Source organism: Tauraco erythrolophus, chromosome 1 (genome assembly GCF_009769465.1).
Source record: "Tauraco erythrolophus isolate bTauEry1 chromosome 1, bTauEry1.pri, whole genome shotgun sequence".
In the NCBI taxonomy this organism is placed as follows: domain Eukaryota; kingdom Metazoa; phylum Chordata; class Aves; order Musophagiformes; family Musophagidae; genus Tauraco; species Tauraco erythrolophus.
In genome coordinates this window covers 111,583,791-111,599,351 of record NC_141465.1, presented here as the reverse complement: position 1 = coordinate 111,599,351, position 15,561 = coordinate 111,583,791, and the positions used below count along the sequence as shown (strand labels likewise).

At 40.7% G+C, this 15,561-nt stretch overlaps 1 protein-coding gene across 11 annotated transcripts in view; it reads right to left on the bottom strand.

Moving 5' to 3' along the window:
• The window catches only part of N4BP2L2 (NEDD4 binding protein 2 like 2), a 52,569-nt gene extending 39,357 nt beyond the window's left edge, over positions 1-13,212 (bottom strand). For 4 of the 11 annotated variants that reach the window (XM_086621074.1, XM_086621087.1, XM_086621101.1 and 1 more), the window contains exons 1-2: positions 13,071-13,212; positions 9,028-10,454 (exon numbers count right to left, since the gene is read on the bottom strand). In XM_086621074.1, the coding sequence (XP_086477200.1) occupies positions 9,028-10,454 (1,427 nt within the window). In that variant the 5' untranslated portion in view covers positions 13,071-13,212. Of the gene's footprint in view, positions 1-5,898; positions 7,330-9,027; positions 10,455-13,070 lie in introns of those variants that run through there. The other 7 variants (XM_086621067.1, XM_086621081.1, XM_086621094.1 and 4 more) reach the window with 5 other exon arrangements.
• Between the last annotated feature and the right edge of the window lie 2,349 nt (positions 13,213-15,561).

The following is a 15,561-nucleotide window of genomic DNA, read 5'->3' as shown; positions in this document are numbered from 1 at the left end:
ACTTCTCCTCCACCCTCTAAGAGATGTTTGTACCCGTCTAATTTACGGTAGTATTGTAGTAAGTTCCAAGTGCCTCATAATAATTTAATGTATTTATTAACATTTTCCATGTTAGAAAATTGTTTCATCAATTGTCATCTGGAATTACCTCTAGAAACCAATCTGATCATGAGGAATCTGGATGCAGCTGAGAAATGAACTGGATGCTTAAATCCTTTTTCAGCACCTTACACACTCAACATGCCCTCTTCTGACCTTTGCCCATGCTGCTTTGCATCAGGAGAAAACAATCATGTCCTGAATCACTTAAAACACTTGATTAGAGTATTTTAGCTTGATTTCCTAAGGCAATAGCATTTCATGGTGACTTCTGGACATACAGACCAATTGCAACAAAGTCTGACAGAATATTCTCTCAAAGATACTACGAATTTTTATGGGAGGGAAAAACAAACAGACAAACTAAAGCCAAACAAATTTGTAAGCAAATGGATAAAATGCAGAGATTCAAATTAAAATCCATAAAGATAAAAAAGGGAAAAAATTGCAAAGCGAATTTCACATTTACTCAGTCTTTTAGGCCCACTATTTCCAAGTAACATAGATATTCTACTGGCTAGAAGTTTTCTTCATTTCTAGGTCAGAATAAGTTGTGTTACATTCTGCTTCTTGCACAGCTAACATTAAAGATTATGGAATAAGCTGAAGAGTACTTTAGCAAACAATAAAAGACAGTGTGGGGAAGCCAATGAGGGTAAAAAAGGGAAACTCAGAGGGACACAGTTGCAGTGTTCATCGCTAACATGTTTATTTTTACTCTGTGTTGTAATATTCTATATTATTGATAATACGTTCATTAATTACAGAAGTTACTGTAATGGATGATGTAAGAATACCACAAAAATCCATTAAGCTTTTCTAGAATGCTTTTCTACAGAACGTGATTACAAAATCTCCTTGACTATTTCTGTTTTCTATAGTACATTTAAATTTGAAAACAGAAAACAGCCAGCTAGTGCCACAGAGCATTTATAGGCCATTGCAACTCCCAGATATCCCTGTCCTATGGAAATTCAGGCAAACATTCCGGCTCAGAAATAGGCAACGGAGTCAAAGGCTACAAAAAACAAACTGCATTAGCAGTATGTGGGATGCACTACTGCTGAAGTAGCAGGAACAGAAAAGAACTGGCCAAATCCCAAACAACATTGGGGAACAAACATATGCTAGTTCTAATTTACCAAACTTTCCTATATATATCTGCAGGAAGAACTACTTAAGTTTAATTCCTACACAAGGAATTTGCTATGTTTTGCCACCTGTCACCAACAACTGACCTGTTACGGATCCCAGTTTAAAGACTGGGACACTGTATTACATATTAACTTACATTCCTACACATTTATTGTCCCACAACGATGTTGTAGATTATTTTTGCTTTTAAAATACAGAGAAGCGTAACAAAAAATTCAGATTACTAAGGACCAGAAGGAACTACTACTGTTGCAACTGTCAAGTAACATGATAAAAGCTGCACACAAGTTATATTTTCCTTCTTGCTCTTTCTCCCTTTTCTAGAGTATTAAGGTTATCCCAGGATAAAGAGGAATGCTATTTCAAAAAGCAGAGCATGATAAACCAAAAGTACAGCCACTTTTTTTGGACATGGTTCAAATAATTATTTTTGTTAGAGTCTACGTCTTTTAATAGGATGTGTATTACACTGGTTTAGGAGAGCACAGAAAGAACAAAAACAGGCTTTGAATCCGAGTAGGTAAAATGGCACCAGTAAATCACACACCACACACGACAGCCTTTTTTCATCTCTATTCCTCTCTTGTATAAAATATTTAACAGGAACTTATATTCATTAAGTTACTTGGTCATGACTTCACATGTGGTCCAATTTGCATATTTACAGTGTGCAATATTTGCTAATTAATAATGCTAGCAACACTGGATCCATCCTCTACACTTGCTTCTTGTGTGCTGAATGTATATACACACACATCTCAAAAAAGTAAGGACCATTTGCCTTAATAAGAGGCAGCAAATAATAACTGGGATTCTTCTACTAGCTGAGTAGATAGGCACACCCCAACAGTTCCTAGAAACCTGGCCATCAGGTTTCTGCAGGAATATATATGAACTGATGAATCAATACTAATGGGACTAATGGGGCATTCATTTTTATCCTTATTTCTAGGAACTGACTCTGTTTGCTCAGTGTTCTGGAGAATAATTAACTTACTCAAACTCTTCCGTTTTATCTTCCAAATATCATTAGTTGTAGCAATAAAGAGCACAAAGACAAGGGTACGAAACTCACTGATAAATTAATCTTGAAATATTTTGTTATTATTCCTTGAACTTAAGACCACACTATATTTATGAACCTATTTAACCACTATAAGAGATTTAATACACTAAATTATGTTTGCAAGAATAATCCTAAAAGTACAGAATTTGGGAAGGCAAAGTGACTACAAAAGAGGCCAGCATAACAGAACTCTTATCCTATCTTATCCTATACACAACATACAAGCTATCACAAAGTAATGAGTTTATGAACTGAAACTTCAATTATTACAGCAATGATCATGGCCTGTTTCTAAATTGTGACATTAAATCATAAACCATAACATTTTGAAAGCCTGGCAATTACTTCTTTCAAAATTCATAGTATTTAAACTTGTAAAATTTAAAACAGAAATATCCTTATGCACGTCATATGGAGTAAGTCACCTACTTTTAACATGTATTTGGTAATAAAATTTATTCCAGGCTCATGAACTAGGAAACAGAAACAACAAAAAACACATCTATGCAAAGAAAGCATCATTACTATCTAAACTCACAAAGAGATGATATTCCACTTCTGAGAAATGGAGAAAGAAAAAGTCAGATAAATACATTTCTAAGAAGAGTCAAACTACAGATGAGTCAGCATCAATATGTGCACATGCCTGAAATGAGCAGCAGTTGTTATCCAACTGCCGTAATCCAGCTTTTTTACCCTAAACCTTCCCTGCAATTGAACACTCACCTTTGAGGATAGTAGGACAGTGAAATTATAGCAGATACAAAAATTAAAGCAGCTCACCTACTTTTTCGATACTTGACCTAATAGAATACATTAGCTTGATATACAAAAGTCCTCTTGAAACCAAAATGCTCATTTTAACTGGTCAGCAAACCAATACACACTTTTTCCAGTGCACAAACACAAATCCCACCTTAATTTTTCTTCAGAACTAAAATGGTCCCCCAACCTGCATCCTGGTTAGCCTACTTTGACAGACAATTTTATAATAAATATGATCTCTTAGAATCTAATAACTCATCCATTTAAAATATCTAACATATCACAGATGAGAAAAAAATAGACAATAACTAAATATAATTTTAAAATCTGTAGTATTACTAAGCTATGTAAATGCTACTTTAAAAGCACTGCTTGTAACACTTGCAAGAAAAAAAAAAACATAATTAGAAACAAGAGCGCACAACTGTTTCTACATTGAGCTATAAATACTAACTCTACCATTCGCAAGAAGGAGCTCTTGGGAAGAATAAACCCAGATAAAGACAACTGTCTTTATACATTCCTGACAATGGATTTAATTCAAAATCTACTTCTTAAATGACATCAATATTTGTTCTTTCAACCTCAATAAGCTCCTTTTTATTCAAATTCATGTTTAGATATTTATGGAGGAAGGGAAAATTGAATTGTGGCCAAGTTCAGTAGCAAAATACCCTAAAAATCCAAGTCTGTTTTCTTGTAACATTTTCCAGCATTATAAAATCACAGAATGGTTTGGGTTCGAAGAAATCTTAATAATCATCTAGTTCCAAACCCCCTGCCATAGGCAGGGACACCTTCCACTACACCAGGTTGCTCAAAGCCTCATCCAACCTGTCCTTAAACATTTCCAGGGATGGAGCACCCACAACTTCTCAGGGCAATCTGTTCCAGAGCTTCAACACCCTCTGACTGAAAAATTTCTTCCTTATATCTAATCTAAATCTCTCCTCTTTCAACTTAAAGCCATTTCCCCACGTCCTATCACTACACGCGCCCTTATGAAAAGTCTCTCTCCAGCTTTCTTTTAGGCCCCCCTTTAGGTACCAGAAGGCTGCTAGAAGGTCTCCCCAGAGCCTTCTCTTCTCCAGACTGAACAACCCCAACTCTCTCAGCCTGTCTTCACAGGAGAGGTGCTCCAGCTTTTGTACCATCTTCATGGTCCTCCTCTAGACCTACTCCAATAGGTCCATGACCTTCTTATTTTAAAGGCCCCAGAGCAGAACACAGTATTCCAGGTGGGGTCTCATGAGAGCAGAGGGGCAGAATCACCTCCCTCGACCTGCTGGCCATGCTTCTTCAGATGCAGCCCAGGATACAGTTGGCTTTCTGGGCTGCCAGCGCACATTGCCAGCTCATGTTGAGCTTCTTGTCAACCAGCGCTCCCAAGTCCTTTTCCTCAGGGCTGGTCTCAATCCATTCTCCACCCAGCCTGTACTTGTGCTTGGGATTGCCCTGACCCATGGGCAGGAGCTTGCACTTGGTCTTGTTGAACTTTGTGAGATTTGCATGGGCCCACCTCTCAAACCTGTCAAGGTCCCCCCTCTGGATGCCATCCCTTCCCTCCAGTGTGTCAAGGGCACCACACTGCTTGGTGTCATCAGCAAGCTTACTGAGGATGCACACGATCCCACTGTCCATGTTACGAACAAAGATAAACAGCACCAGCTCAAATATCAACCTCTGAGGAACACCACTCGGCACTGGCCTCCACTTGAACATTGAGCCGCTGACACATTATTATCTACTTCTAGTTGTAGCAGTCTGTTGTTACTTGGGCTAAAGATTTCATTGGCCAAATTGTTTTTGAAAATTTCTAACTACATGGTCAATCACTTCTGAAACCAAGGAAGAAATACAGCATTTTTACGATGTTTCGTTATTCCAAGCTTTTCTCTGAGAAGCTTTGGATTGAAGAAGTTAATCTGGCAAAGTACATATGTTTGTTTTTCCTGCAGAATTTTTTTGTAAATCTGCCCAAGCTGTAGGACTTGGAAACGTCATATGCACAGAAAACAAATAGTGAAAAGTACTCATTTTTATACAAAGTAGAGCAGAAAATGCAAATATTCTCACTGCAGTAAACCCTTTCCTAAACAGAGCATTCTTGCAGTGGCAGGAAACTGGTTCAGTACAAATACTGCATTGTACGAACACATTTCTCCCAACACAATCTTAAGAATGGCAAGAGAAGGAACAAAATTAGCCTAAAATAGTAACAATATGGGAAGCATACTGGTACAAACACCGGAACAAGCAACTTGGTATTGGCGGCAGAGAAATAAGGACAAAGCAAAGCATGAAGTGCAAGGAAGGCACTGATACAATGAAGCTGGGAATGAGACAAGACCACTGGCTGAAACAGGGACAAGAGCAATTGGGGAGGAAAGCCGGGGGACAAGAAGGAACTGAGAAATCTGCTTAGAATTTAGGAGCAGATGTGGAGCTAGTAAGCACACATCAAATGCCATGGCTGGATAGGAACAGGAAAGCAAAACTGGAAATAGATGGATGAAGAGATAGAAACTTGAATGAGTCTCAGGAGGCTGGGATTGTCTAGGTCAGGTGAAGGCAGGAAATAAATCGAGGAGATGAGGGGAGATCCCAACTGACCAGGAAACCATTAATGTTATGCTCAAGTACAGACAAGGATCCAAGGAATTAAAGGCTGCTCAACCTCAACTAACCTCAGTTCCTGGAAAGACAAGGGAGTGCATCCTCTTGGAATCTATTTCCAAATATGTGAAGGAAATGAAGGGTAATCAGGAAGAGTCAAGGCAGGTTTTGCAACAGACAAATACTTCTTTACTGACCAGAATGCAGTCTCTGATGAAACAACTGCCTTTGTGGATGAGGTCAGAGTGAACAATGTAGCATACTTTGGAATTACCAAGGCTACTGACAATCTCCCAGTCAGTAATGAGGAGAGCACAGCAAGGCATGATGGTGGGACCAATTTTTTCAATATCTTCATTGTTAACCTGGATGATGAGGAAGAGAACTTGCAGATGACACCAAATTAGTAATGACGCCTGACATAACGAACAGTAGAGCTTCCATCCCAAAGGACACTGAGAAACCTGAGCACTGGGCTAAGCGAAACATCATGAAGCTCAACAAGGAAAAGAGCAAGGTTCTGCAACTAGTGAAAAACAAACCTAAGCATGAGTACAGGATGGAAAGCACCTGGTTGAGTAGCTCTGCTGAAAAGGATCTGAGGATTACAGTGAACATCAAACTGGAGATGAGCGAATGGCATGCTCTCATCAAAAGAAGAAGAAACCACACGCTGGGCTTTATTAGAGAATATGTGATCAGTAGATCAATGGAAGGTATCATCCACACTCTACCTGGCTTTTGTGCAGTCAGTTCTGAAACACTGTGTCCAGTTTAGGGTTTCCCAGTTCAAAAGACAAGCTGGGTTGAAAAAACCATGACTGGGTTGAAGAGATGGCTAAGGGCACACAACCTAGAAGGAGAGGTTAATAGCAGCTGGGCTTGTTTAGTCTGGCAATGAAGACAATAAAAGGCCATCTGATATCAGCCTATTACAGTTAATAAGCCTAACCCCTTACCTGAAGGGAATCTGCAAAGGTGATGAGCCAAATTCTACTAGCAAATTCTACAAATTCTAACAGCACATGGTATAACAGGAGAACATACGCAAATTATGGCTTGGGAATTTCAGTTTGGAGATTAGGAAGAACTTCTTTATTGGTAGGGTAGTACTGCACCAGAAAAGTCTGGCCAGACTGTGGAATCTCTGTACTTCTAGGTTTTTCCAAGACCAGGCTAGACAAAGACATAGCTGATCTGATCCAACAATGGTGACAGACCTGCTCCAAGCAGAATGATGGACTAGGTGATCTCCAGAAGCCTCTTCCAAAAAACATGCCTGTGATTCCGAGCAGTTGAGATGGAAGCGTCAAAACAAAACACAGAATTTGGTGGAAGATTCAAAATAGATATGGGTCAAGTTTGGGAGCAGGAGGAATACTGTCTTTACTTACAAAACCTCACTTTGCATAAAATGTAGAATTTAAGATTCCTGGGTCTCACTACTGCTCTGCTGTCCTTTTATACTTGGGAAACCCACTTGCAAAATGGGTTCATTCCCTTCTAGTGCTGATTCACACAGATGATGTCCATGTTCTGCTTTTCTTACACAGTCATTTTGCCAGCACACGGTAGAGGTTTATCTGCAGGTGCTGAAGATGCCAAGCCTGCAAAGATACCTGTGGGTACTAAGATGGCATCAGAAGACTGTATTTGCTGTCCTAGTCTACACTGCAGAAGTCTATGATGTTACACACACAAACATAGTCAACTTTATTAATAATAAGACTTAACTAATAGTACATATATTTTCCTCATAGGCAGACATTAATTCTGGGTTCCTCCACCACCAGGTACCTGAGACCTTGAGACATGATTTTATGGGAATTAACAATTGAAATCAAGCTTTGAACATATGAAACTGCATGTAATTGAATACACTGAAAAACAAGTCCCACACAGTTCAAATTCTGCACCCAAATGCGGTGGCTATTTTTGACCTTGATCTCATAGTGCCCACTTTCCCCATCTGTTAAATGAAATTAGTAATTGATCTCACTAGCAAGAGATGAAAAAAGAATATTTGTTCATAAAAACCTGAAGACATTTAGAATCTTTCAGATGATATGAATAACGTATTTGGAGAAAGATTCAAAGACAATTCGGTAAACAAAACACTCTATTCTATTAGATAACTTCACATTAACTAGTATCCAATTTCTGCACTGAATGAGGCAGCATTTTTTCCACAGGGTTCTTTTTAATCTTCTATCTTGTTTTCATATATGAAAGAAATTATTGAAATAATACCCACACACACTCATGCAGCTTCAGAAATGCAAGTTTGCAAAACAGAGCGCTCAGTAACTAGAAAACATTACAGTTAAAATCATACGAATATGTAAGCTAGAAATTTCTAATAGATATTGTTCTATGATAGAGAGATCATGATGTCCTAAATATCAGGGGGAAAAAAAAAAACCAAACAGCAAGGTTACTCCTTTGTACCTAAAACGAGGAAGAACATGATCATTGTATCTATTTCACAGACTACTTGCATACAACAGAAGATAACCACAGAAGTGATGTACAGTCTCCGAATGAAGCTAAACCAGCAAGCACTGATACAGTAACTTTTTTTTTTTTTGCATGCAAGAGAAACCTATTTTCACTGAATACAGATAGTGTCAGTGCTTTATGTCAACTTATGTTCTCTTGAAACTAGGCCAAAAAAAAAACAAACCAAAAGTGAAAATCCAACTTGGAGGTGGTACCTGCTTTTAACCCTGTCAGACTTCAACAAGTATATTTTTAAGGGAAAAATAGTAATAATTTTCTTGTGTGTTGTTCACAAATAAAAGGTAAGTTGATAGAACATAGTATGAAAAAAAAGAATGAGATTATGCTCAGTTTCATCAACACATTGAAAACAAATCAAGTATTTTCAGAACGACAAAAGTTTTCTAATGGTCTTTGAAGTTTTTGGATGGGCATAAAAAAAGTACTTCTGGTTCCGTCAAATTAATGCTGTTAGGTTTGACAGATGATTTTTCTTTAAATTAAGGAATTTAAGAATAAAAAAAAAGATGCTAACCATCACATACTAGTACAACTGGAAGTTTCAGAATAAAATATTATGTAATTTAATAGATACAGAGCATTTTAAATTTAATATTCCTGTTCACCAAAACTCTAAAGGAGACTAAAAATTCAAGCAAATATTTTAAATATTTACTGTTATTTGTCCTCACTAAGTAAAAATTGCTGCATTTTAATAGCCTAATTTACAAAAACCAAAGTTTGCCAATTGCCTACAGATTATTTTTTTTTAAATCCTTAAAAATTTTGGTTTGAATAAGTTTCTCGAGCTGTAAGTCTTTACTTACCGAGAAAGTGTTGTCTTCCCTGAACCAGGTAGGCCTCTTAAGATTAGGAGCAACTTCTGTGAACAACCGAATCCTTCTTCAGGTAACTGCAAGGACGAGAAGTTGTGCATTCCTTCTGTACTGTCAGCTTTTGGATCTTTCCAACACTCCTCTCTAGTTTCACAGAAACCATTATTTTGGAGTCCGTTCTGGTCATTATTTCCATTTCTGAAGACCTGAGTAGTACGGATATCAGTATGACCAGCATAGCTGGTACTCTGATCAAGCAATGGACCATGACTGTTGATATCAGTATTTCCATGGTAACCATGATGATTTTTGTAAGAAAGTTCACTGTTCTGAGAAAGGAGAGCATTTGGTTTTTGTGGTGGGGAATTAAGTATCTGAAAGTGCAACTGATGGTTGAATCTATGAGGAAGAGGTCCCTGAGGTACTAGGAAAGACTCTGTTGACTGCCAAGCAGGTCTGAATTCAGGCACTGAGCAGTTCCAATATTTAGAATCTACTTGTCCATTAAAGGTATTTTCATTTTTCCAACCACTTTTTTCCACGAGAAATTGCTGCTCATTGCTTTGTTCCCCAAAGAAACACTGTCCATTCTCATAAAACGGTTGCGGGCTGCCCAACAATAGGCGTTGATAATCCTCTTGTGAGGTTTGACTACAGTTGTATGGAGAGTACTGTTCCTGAGAAGTTCCAGTTTCTTTTTCCTGAAAATTAGCATCTAAATTTTCATTTTCCAGCTGGTGAATTTCTTTATAGAACTGGTCTAGTTCATCATCTATTTCTGGTACAGCAGAAGAAATAGTCTGCAACTGCTTTGCCTCCTTTATTTTAGCTTTGTTTTCATGCAATTCATTCTGATCTCCCTCACTGCTTCTACATTCATTGCAACTGCCAGATTTGTCCTGTTTGTTACTTTTGGCAGGCTTGTAAATCGGTCCAATAAATTCTTTGCTTGTAAAAAATTCTTCATTTGATGCATTTCTGTTTAGTGAAAATGACATACAACTATTTTTAATATCTTCACCAGCATTATTTGTAATGAAAGGGCCCTTCTTTTCTTCAATTTTAGTGTCATTTATTGATGCAAATGGAAGATTTATGTTCTGCACAGTTTCTGAATCAACTGGCTGACTAAGCACTACATTATTTTCAGGGAGTGCTTCATTCAGTGTGTCCAAGACACCAGTTGGTATCTTCTCTTGCTTCTGCATTTCATGTTGCCCTTGGTTATCTGAGGCATATGCTAGTATCAAATCATTTGATGTTCTCTCAGCATCCACTTCTTCCCAAATACCTTGGTTATCACCATCAGAGAGTTTCTCGTATGCCCCTTCTGTTGACTTCATTTTTTTAGAACATGGTTCAATTGTGATTTCATCCTCACACTCCAGGAGCCTTACTCTACTTTCAGCATGAAGCATCTTAGAAAAAAATTAATACAATATCAACATGTATATTTTTAAAGAAAAGTATAAAAAAGTAGAAGTTATTCAGGCCTATGACATACATCCTCAGACCCTTCATGGTCACAACTGAAATATACTCAACCAGAAGAAAAGCAGACATCACCTACTGGAAGTACTGTTTAAACAAAACTGCCAAATTATTGCATATCTTTAGCAAAGAACTACATTAGCACTGTACCAGTTTAGCAGACACATTTTATGATATACCTTAAATAATTCACAAGTCATGCTTTTTAAATGTGAATATTTGAATAATGAATTACATCAAGAACCTCTGTTCTCTACTGACCTATGTTAATCTGTCAAGTGTTATAAATCTTTTTTACAGCATAAACACGTGCCAATTTCCAATGCACAAACTGATGCCTGACACCACTATTAATATAACCAACAAAAATGCAAATACTTTGACCACAAGGATTATTTCCTGTGACACAAACTGAACTCAACTAATTCATTTAACAACAATCAAACAGATGCTGGACGGCAGTTATAACGTGGTACTAGTCAAATATGACTTAAAATTAAATCTGCAATCTATTATTCTGTTTCTGGTTTTGGGACAACTAAAGATCTTTGTTAGGGACCAAGACCACTTGGCTGCATGTTTTCTAAAAATAAACAAAAAAGCCATTCCCTGCCCCAAACAGACTGCATTCTAAGAATGAGCCAATAAACTCTAGAAAGATTCAGAGAGACTACAGCAATTAAAAACAAAGCAAGATGGCATTGACCACTGTGGCATGCAGTCATGCCATTATCCATCAAACTATTAGTTAGAATTACTTGGATTCCGGAGGTCTAGACAGAACGAAATAAAAAAAAAAGTCATTTTATTATAAATCAAGCGCTAAGTAGTTTATTCAGCAATGCTCGCCCTCAAGCAAATGCAGTACCAAACAAGTAAGTATTTTTCCTACTGGAAGGTTTATTCTACTGCTTTCTCTGAACGTTCCAACTTTCTAGGAGTAAATATTAATAAAGTGTCACATGCTCTTCATTCTGGACAAGAAAAAAAGGGTTTTTTCTTTAGCTAAAAAGGATCTGTAGGTAATATTACAGGAAGATTTGTAAGTAACATTTACCATCTCATGGCCACTTGCAAAACTGACAAGAAAAGGTGTTTCTCTGGGCACTTTCTCACCTACTGTCCAAATGAAGAGAACTCTGCCATCCTCAGTCTCGAAATGTCTAACCAAGGAGATTTTACTGTTTGCATCTGACTTCACTACTTGGCAGACAGCACTAATGTCAGAAGGGGAAAAACACAGCCATGTAACTATCCCTCTTCCTCAGAATTGGTGGGACAACATTGAGGGTACTATGCTCTCTCCTCCTCTCAAGATATACAGATTTTATGCATACCTCCAGCTTCTCAGTTTCTCCTTTTTGTAAATCAGAAAGCGAGTATGACATTATATGAATCACAGACTCTATCCTGCATCTATCAAAAAACGTTACTCTACCTCCAATCAAAGAAAAAAGACTGGGGGAAAAAAAATGCTTTATTAGCTTTATTAGCTTCTAAGTCCTCATCTGTCTTCTGGGATGGTGTTTATGCAGATGGTGTTCTGTTGACACAGAAAAAACACAGAGAGCATGTGAATACGTGCTGCACAACAGTATCCCTAATGATGGAGGATGTCACTCTGTGACTGTCCCACACAGGAATATCCTTTCTTGCTAATCTTCAACTGACTTCCTCAGACTATCTTTTGAGACAGTGAAGTTGCATGTGAAAGCATCTTCACCTGCATTCTCGGGGAGGACAGAGCAAGTACATAACTGAGAAGGTGCAATCTATGTGACAGTCTTGTCTCTTGAACGGGATAGGCAGAGGTCTGTCATATTCCTACAAAGAACCGGTTGTAGGCATTGAATCTGAGCCGGCATATGTGATTCACCAGGCTGGCATGTGCAACACTAAATCACCGCTTCAACTAACCTGCCAAACATCTAGAAGACTCAACCAAGTAACTCCAAGGCCTTAAGCTCTACCTGTACAGTAAACTTCCAAATGGAAAAAGCAGGCATATGTGGCAGAACTTACAGATGGGGGAACTGACTGGCTTTGCGTGACCACCTCCTTCTAGGTACGGAGGTGACAAAGCATGTAGGCCAGCGTCCCTCACAGAGAGCAAGGCCAGGCCTCAGAGCCGAGGGAAGCAGCCGCTGCTCCCGCACCGGGCTCCCGGCGGTGGGAGCGGGGTGCCCGAGGGGTGCCGAGGGGAAGGCGCAGCTGCCGGGAGCCGCCAGCCCCAGCTCTCGGTAGGTGTGTCAGCCGCTCCCTCCTTCCCCACGCCCCGGTGTAAGGCACCCCCCCTCCCCGCCCCACGGACACTTCCCTCAGCCCGGCGCCCATGTCCCACAGCCTCGGCAGCCGGCTCCTACGCACCAATACCGCCGCCCCCGCGCTGCTCCCCTCCCCGCCCGCCCGCAGCGACCTGAGCACTCGGCCACAGTCCCCCTTTGCCACACAGGGGCGGCGGTGGTGGTGGTGCCGGCGAAGAGAAGCGCCTTCCCGGCCCCGCTGAAAAGCAGCCACAGCCACACACGGATAAAGAGACCAACCTCAAGGCAGAAGCCTACGCCCGCCCGTCTCCCGCCGCCTCGGCGAGCAGCGCGCTCCCCGCGAGGGGAAGGAAAGGGGGAGGGGAGCGGCGGCAGCACCTCGCTCTCAAAATGGCGCCATCTCCCTCTGCCCCTTCAACCCCGAGACCCGTCGCTGCTGTGGGACTTGTAGTTCCGCCCGGCCGGGCGTCGGACTACAACTCCCGGCATTCCCGCCGGCGACGAGAGGGGCGGGGCGGGGCGGGGCGGGGCGGGGCGGGGCGGGGCGGGGCGGGGCGGGGCGGGGCGGGGCGGGGCGGGGCGAGGCGAGGCGGGGCCGGGCCGGGCCGGGCCGGGCCGGGCCGTCAGTGGGCGCGCGGCAGTCGCGAGCGTGTGTGCGCGTGCGTGGGGCTGTGAGGGGCGGCGGTCACTTCCCCCGGCGGAACGGGGCCGCTCTTCCCGTCGGGCATCCTGTTGCCCTTTCCCGGAGGAAAATTGCCCAAGCCGGCACTGGAAGTGGGGTTTAGGATGTTTTAAGCTCTTCTGGGGGCTGTTCCCTCAACGTTCAGGGAGCTGTTGGGCGTTTGTGAGGGCAGAGGCCGTCTGCGCGGTGTCCCAGCTTCGGGACTGCGGGCTGCACTGCGGTGACACCGCCAGCTCGTTTCTCTAACTCAGTGTTAAAGCATTTGATGTTTTATTCGTGGAGGAAGAAAAAACCTCAGCCACTGACAGCACAGGGCAGAAGCTCCAGCCAGCGGCCTTTTCGTGTCTCCTCCGTTTCCTTTGTCCGCTCTCCTGCTCTCTTATAAGGTCCCCACACCTTATTTAGGCTGGTTTCTGTGGCACGGCCTGCCTTCCTAAAATTGATGGTTGTTGTGTGTTGGTTTAAATAATGAAATAAACTTTGCAGGCATGCTTTGCCCAGACATTAGGCCTGTCCACGTTAATTTGAGTAAAGTGTGTTGTTCTGGCTGTAACCACAAGGGAGAACTTGAAATGGGTTATATACATCCATGTACTAGAATAACTTACTTTGAGTGACTGCTGTGTTAAGGATAAAATCCTTCTGTAGAGTTTTGAGGATCAGAACGTTTATTTTGCTTTAAGTGGTACTCTGATTTTTGTGTAAGAGCAACAAAGAGAGGTTTTAGCAAGACTATGAGGTTCTGATGAGGATTGTACCCAATGTAAAAGCTACCCAAGTTTCCCAGACACATATTGTACTTACATGAACTTGCAACTTTTCCCTGCAGCATAAATAGAATGTATTTTTTCCATGATGTAACTGCATTGTTTGGTTTTTTTTTTTCAAATCTTGTATTATGCAAAGCAAACAACATTTTTCCTAAGAAACAGTCTTGTAACAGTAATTCCCCAGTTTTCAGTAGTGCTCACAACAGCTCCTGTAAGTGATGTGTCCGTTCTAAATACCTGCAACATTTCTGCTTTCAGATAACCTGAATAAATTATGAATAATTTAGAGATTATGTAATTTATAAAATCTCTGAAATTAGTTTATTTGGTGTAAATGATAAGAATAAATGTAATTGTTAAAATCCCTGCCAGGCATTCCTTCCATTTACCCCTGTGACGAAAACTTAAGTCTTCTTTCCTATGCCAGATGATAGCCTTGTTTTGTTAGAAGCTATGGATGTGTCTTTGGTAGCATTTTAGTTTAGATGAGAAGTGAGCTTTTGAAGTGAATGTCCCGATTCTTCCCATTTACGGTTCTTTGGTAAGATTAATGCTATTCTAATCTAAAAGCTACTGACAGGTACCAGAGGGAATTGCCCAGAGAGGTGGTGGATGCTCCATCCCTGGAGACGTTCAAGGCCAGGTTGGACAAGGCCCTGAGCAACCTGATCTAGTTGGAGATATCCCTGTTCCTTGCAGGGGGGTTGGACTAGATGACCTTTGAAGGTCCCTTCCAGCCCTAACCATTCTATGATTCTATGATTCTATGATAGGTACGTTGTATGAATGCCACAGTCGTAGCATCAAATACTTTTCTGCATTGATTTGCACTTAATGGCACTGCACTAGTTATGTAGACATTGCCTGCATCACAACCAGACCTGGGAAATCTGTGTGCAGCTTCCTCTGAGGAATAGTGGTGGCAGAACCTTGTCACTCCGTTATAGACTGGAAAAACAATGTGTAAATTCTCCTGGAAGACAGGAGTAGTCCTCTGTTTAGACATGGCCTTGCTGTGGCTTTAGGGCCTGCATTTTGTACCATATTTTGGAACCCACAGTCAAAGAGACAACTTCTACAGCTACTTTGAAATAAAGAAAAAATTCAGAAGGAACTAGTCATTTCTGCTGTAAGGAGTTCTTTCAGGTTGGAAAATAGCAAGTGTCATAAAGAACTGACCTTTGCTACTAAGAAAAAGTAGAGACACAAGATCTGCAAAGGAGGACGTTATTGCAGGTTGGTGGAATATTTCTAACACAAGTAGTTTTGAAATACAAAGGGTTACACTGCTTTATTCTTCTTCCCTTTTTCATGAGAT